Source organism: Acanthaster planci, linkage group LG11, assembly GCF_054643075.1.
Source record: "Acanthaster planci isolate LZ-2023a linkage group LG11, COTS_SCS, whole genome shotgun sequence".
Lineage (NCBI taxonomy): Eukaryota > Metazoa > Echinodermata > Asteroidea > Valvatida > Acanthasteridae > Acanthaster > Acanthaster planci.
The window spans coordinates 7,634,965-7,640,964 of NC_141787.1; the positions used below are offsets into that span (position 1 = coordinate 7,634,965).

Sequence of the window (6,000 nt, forward strand, 5' to 3'; positions counted from 1 at the left end):
TTCTGGATCTCCTGCACAAGTCCTATGCGGTGGAACGTCTTGCCCCTGAGGTGTTGTGGAGGCAAAATTTGGTCTTCCTGCAGGATGCTGTTGGATATAACTGGATCAACTGGGAAATCCTTGGGGGATCATGGGAGGACGTCGCTGATTCTCAATGAGAAATTGCTGGTTTAGTAAATAGCCCGAGGTGGTAGCTTGAAATGCGACCTTGCTCTTGTTGATGCTACTTTCGTTGCTCAGAGAGGAGGGCTGAGGTCGTTTATCAAATAAATGCCTAACTGTATCAACAGGAGGCTTGTGGACACGCTTGTGCTCGCAGCTATAAAGGTAGCAAAGATGTGAAAACGAAAATCCCAGTTGACCTACTTTTATTCCTGTCAGGGCAGTACGATTTGTACGTGTTCAAGGGGTGAGAATGTTTACCCCTCTTCGTGAAAATGAAAAATGCAGTTATCGAATGTCTATCTCTGGCACCGTTAAATGTAAATTTGATACTAATGATGTTGGTCTTTTAGAAGCATGTCAAATGTTTAAGTACGATGTTTTAAAGCAAAATAATCACAAAAATCGAAATAAAAATAATTGTGATATTTGACATACGCGTCTCTTCGTGGAAACAGTGACGATAAGATTTACCCTTTCGTTCATCAACACCTTCAGCATGTCTTCCTCCCCTATCAACACAAATTTCACATTGACAGTGTGTTTCTTAGAAAGCTTTTCTCAGCCCTGTTGGATATTAGGGCAAGACGCTGACTTCGTTCACCATGTGGGCTCATGGGCCATACAACGGCTACATCAAGTGGACGACTTAAATATACTGATCTTCCAATGTCCCCACAGGAAATAATCGCCGGGTGTAAGATCAGATTACCTAGGTGACTACTCTACTGCTTGATGGAGGGCAATCACTCTATCTTCGAAGAGTCCCCTCAGTCGATCTAGGATCTAGGGTAGCGTTAAGGCTATAAGCTGGGGCACCGTCCCGCACCAACCACTGACGTCTGAGGACACCAGAGCTCCGCTGTTCAAAAAGGTACCTGAGCTGAGGCGCAGTATCATCGTTCGTCACGTGCGGCTGAGCAACAACTGTGCCCACGTTTGCAAGTACATTGTTTAGTTGACTTGGATGAATAATCCAACTTGAAAGTCATGATCTTGCTAGACCGCGATGTGTTGTGTTGGTAATGTTGCATTGTGTTGTGATGGTAATTTACCTATTCAAGATAAACTAGTCAAGCACACAGTGTTTGCACTTGCGCTTGCACGTGGTTGAAGCTGCCCGTAGATATAAGTGCGATCACCGAGGCGAAGACGGTCCACACGTGGTGGTATTGCTTCCATTTAGCACAATCCAGTTACGTGGGTGAGAAAGGTCTATAGCGCACACTCATTCCTGATTGCAGAAATACATTTAGAGCAGCAATGGAAAACTCATAAACTACCCATTCAGATGCAGCCATACTTACAGTGTTTAGTTTCCGAAATGTGGGACTGTTTTGATGATAACACAAGGTGTTCATTGAATCCAAAATGCCATTTTCGTCAATTTAGTCAGTTGGAAAAGCCATCCCTAACAAGTCAATTAATGTCTATAATTACGACAAACAAACAAAAACGGAATATTCAAAATATGCAAATCAAGCGGCTTGACGACCTTTTATGTGTGGCAGAGGCAATTTAAAGGATAGACCTGATAGACCTGCTAGAATTATATTGTATAAAATGTCAGCCGTCAAGCATTAAAATTGATCCGCGGAAGCAACTCCACCCCCAACAGCAGGTGTTTTCCTTTCTATGGGAGGCAGGAAAGAGAATCTTTTGAGGAAGCGTAGAAAAGGATGCAACAAACACCTCTGCGTTTGCGTTTTAAATGGGGTGACTGTCAGTGCCAGTAACGACAGGACAGCCTGGGGAAATAAATTCAAAGCTGTGATTCATGCCTTGGTATATGTTGTGGGGATGGGGTGGCAAGTTGGCCCTAAGGAGATGCTACATTTTTAGGACGAAGTTGAAAGCATTCATGCTTTAGAAATGGTTCTATAACCCTAAGTTTTGAGGGGAAGGTTCTTTTAGATATGAATAAAGGTAACCTCTTCTTTAAAAATCCCAATTTCCTCCTCCCACTAAAAGAACCAACCCAAGATGCACCAATGTAGCATTGCAGCGCTCTGACCGCATTTTGTTGCAAACATTCTTCACAACGATGTTTATTATGACGTTGGCGTAATGGATTTATTCATTTTGGGTTAGTGTAGGAGCTCTACTGCGACCTGGACAAACTTTGAATTGATGCGCGTTGTTGGCAAAGCATGAGTTCCTCCATTTTTTGACTAAAGTTGTTCCTCGAATACCCAAGAACCTTTTTAAGGACCATCGAATAAAAAAAAAAAAAAGACGAGTGGCATTTTATAAATGCCCACTTGAATCGCACCCGATCAACTGTAGGAGGCAAAGAAAATAGCGCTGTTTGTCTTAGTTGTATTCTCGCTCAGGGTGAAGACCTTACATTATTTCAGAACTGCATCGCCTTACTACTTAAGGAAGAAATGTCGTGTCCGGGGGGTCCATTATGCAAACAATTAATGGCAGTCGGAGTTCAGGACTTAGCGAGGTAAGTGGTCCTTGCAACCCACTAAGTGGCACTAATGAAGCGGTAAGAGCTCTGAGTTTTGTGCCGGTTGTATTTCCGAAACCTGGGCATTTTTGTGTCGTCTTACAAAAGCGGATGCAGATGTGAGAAGGGAGCACTTGAACAAATAGTCTTCAGAACGTAAGGGTTTTTAAACATAAATTACTGAATAAATCATTTATTTTGTTTCGTTATCAGGGCAACTGAAAGTGAGAAAGCGTTAGTAGCCACATTTCAGAAAGGGAACAGGTTATGGAGCTTTTTACCCATTACTTCTTTTAGTTGTTTGGGTGTTTTTGACTGCTTCAAGATTCGCATGCGTTGTTTGCTGTTTAAGTCATTGGGCATATTATCCACATTTCTGTATTATAAAAACTCATTCTTTCTGCCCAAAGAGCCGATCAATTTAAAGATTCCCTCCAACTAAAAAAGTAAAACTGGCAGCGTGACTATGCCACAGGACCTCATCCCAAGTACTGTACTCACTAAATTGTCCAAATTCCAGAGCAGGTGTATAGATACAAAACTGCTGCAAACTGCTTGCTGACTACAGTGACCTAAAATACAAATCAATCAAAATTTGGAGGGCCTGACGTTTCGATCGAAGCAGAATCTTTCTCAAGAAGAAAGATTCTGCCAGGATCGAAACGATCGATGGAATGTACCCCATCTTTCTCCCCTTGCCCGTTTAACTCCGATTATTGTCCATACTTCAAAAGAGTACAGTGCATTATATTAATACAAAAATAACAAAAAGAATAAATTAGCAATGAAAACGTTATGCTAGGGTCTCACATTCCCCGAATTATTATTCGAAGAATAATTTTTAAGTAAATAAAAAAAACGACATAAAGCAACATTTTCTAAGAATTGGTTTGGGAGAAAATAAATTTATTACAGTAGTTTATTGATTAAACAGCGGAACCTAGTTCGCACTGTTACATATAAGGCTCCACTAGAGTTAGAAATGCATACTAAAACGTCTCAAGACAGGCTTAGGGCCTATAAATTCGTTCTGAATTGTCATAAAAATAGCCTCGATTAGGAATGGAAGGCCGGGAATGTTTAATGATGGCCGTAAGAATGGAAGAAATCGTCACCAAGATAGGTTTGAACCTCAGGCCCTTTCCGACCTATAAGGATCATTCAAGGTTTTTCGATATTTTCACAAATACCCCACCGGGATTTGGTACGCTTTGGCAAGACTTAATCAAGCGGAGGCTATTATTGGGGCAAAACCTCGCCCCACTCGATAAGAATATACGTATTAAATGCCGTGTGCGGGAATTGATTAGAAGCATCAGTCTGTCCATTCACTTGCCTACTTGCCACGCCCCCTTGCACGGGCCGAGTCATCCCGTGCACAGTGAGTTTTGAAAGTGCACCGAACAAACATGTTACCCTTTCTCTGATCGGCTGTTTCATCAGTGTACGTCTTACCATGTCTCTGATTGGTTGCTTAATTTGTGTTTGGAATCACCGCGCCACCGATTTTGTGATTAGTCACTTATTGGGTCTCAATGGGGGGGAGGGGTGACGATTCATGGTGATAGCAGTATAAGTTCGGTTTGATGACATTCAACGGATTTTATGCGAGAAAGAGTGTTAAGCACTGATTATTTTCACTGGAACTGAAACTTTCCAAAAAGAAGTCTGAGGATTTGTAGGTGCACAAAAAATGATCGACATAGGCTACACTTATAGCTGGCAGTTTTTGTGGGGTTATGGATGACGTCTACCGAAGACACAATTAATCTGATTTTCTTCCTTCTTTTTATTTAGATACATCGTGATTACTTATCCTCTGAAACCAAGAATGACCAGAGGAACGACAGGTATCTTGCTGGCCATCATCTGGTTAGTCTCCACTACAGTCACCATTCCAGTAGCCATCCATAATGAGGTGTACACTGTCCAAGTAGCCGATGGGACAGTCGTTGAACAGTGCTCAGAGAACTGGAAGAATGGCTACGCAATTAAAGCCTACACACTGCTGATGGTCATTGCGGAGTTCCTCGTTCCGCTGGTTGCAATGTGTGTGGCCTACTACCTGATTGCTAAGACGCTGTGGTTCCGGGAGATTCCGGGAGGTCACCACACGGAGGAGCAGGAACAGGCGGCGGAGAGTTCCAAACGGAGGACGATCCGTATGCTCATCGTCGTGGTGGCGCTGTTTGCACTTTGCTGGGCCCCGTACCATGGATTCGCTATCACTCGCGACGTGATTATCCCCCTTTCTTTGTTGGAGAATTTTGCGCTTTACCACACGCTATTCTACGTTGTGGAAGCGTTGGCAATGAGCAACAGCATTTTCAATACTTTGGTGTACATTGTGTTCAACAACAATTTTCGCAAGTGCGTGATGCAGATGAAGTTTCCCCGTGCGTTCCACCACGTAGTGCGACACAGCAGCATGAAGACCAGGTCATCTCGGCCGACCTCGAACTTCCGCATGGGGACCTACCAGCGGTCTACAGGGCCCGAGAACAAATCCTGCGGACTGTCGAGCCCATGTCGTTCCCCTGAGGCACGGCGCCTGCCCCTGTGCAGCCAGTCGAAGCAGTCCTCGAACTGTTTGGTGCCGCCCCAGTCCCAACACTGTCTCGTGCAAAGCCCTCAGGCTTGCCTGCGACCGGACGTGCCGCAAAACAGTAGGCCTAACGTGTTCATATCCGACGCATGCACAGGAAACTCGCAACCCGCCATAACGCCCGAGGAGGAACGTCGCTCATTCCAAGTCCCTCATATACAAACTCATCTCGTTGTTGTAGAGGGCAATGGCACAGTGGTGTCTGTCCTTACCTCGGACAACAGTGCCGGAAGCAGGGTCTAACTCAAATTGAAATTTGTTTATATCTGTGAAATAATCGTCTTATCACAATATTCTTAGCTACGTCATGTTTGATTGCATTAAGGCTGGTTCATACTTCGTGCGAAAGCGAGTTCGAACGCAAATTTGTGATGTCAGATGAAGTGCGAATTCGCAAAAGCTGAGCACTTTTCAACTTCAGCGAGATTTCGCTGCAAACGTTTTGTGATGTCAGATTTGCCTCGCTTTTGCATTCGTCTGCAGTATGGACCAGCTTCTACTCAAGTTTCAAGTTCCACTGTATTTTCACCCCAAATTTTGAAATATCCAGTTCTTAAAGCAGCTGACCACATTTACAGATTTTGGTCTCAGCGACTCAAGTACCGTATTTGGTCAGCCCTCATATGTGCTCCTGTTTCTAGTATAGATCATCTGAACACATGAAGACCGGTTCATACTTTCGGTGAACGCAAAAGCGAAACAGTTTTGACGCCACGAAATATTTCCGGCGAAGTAGGCCTACACTCGAGTTAAAATGTGCTAAACGTTTGCGAATTCG

The 6,000-nt window shown here is 43.8% G+C and overlaps 1 protein-coding gene across 1 annotated transcript in view; it reads left to right on the plus strand.

The window, feature by feature from the left end:
• The window catches only part of LOC147797357 (prokineticin receptor 2-like), a 33,458-nt gene extending 27,752 nt beyond the window's left edge, over window positions 1-5,706 (plus strand). The window contains exon 3 of the mRNA XM_087143600.1: window positions 4,415-5,706. Coding sequence (XP_086999726.1) covers window positions 4,415-5,465 — 1,051 coding nt within the window. The 3' untranslated portion in view covers window positions 5,466-5,706. The remainder of the gene's footprint in view (window positions 1-4,414) is intronic.
• The last annotated feature ends 294 nt before the right edge of the window (window positions 5,707-6,000 follow it).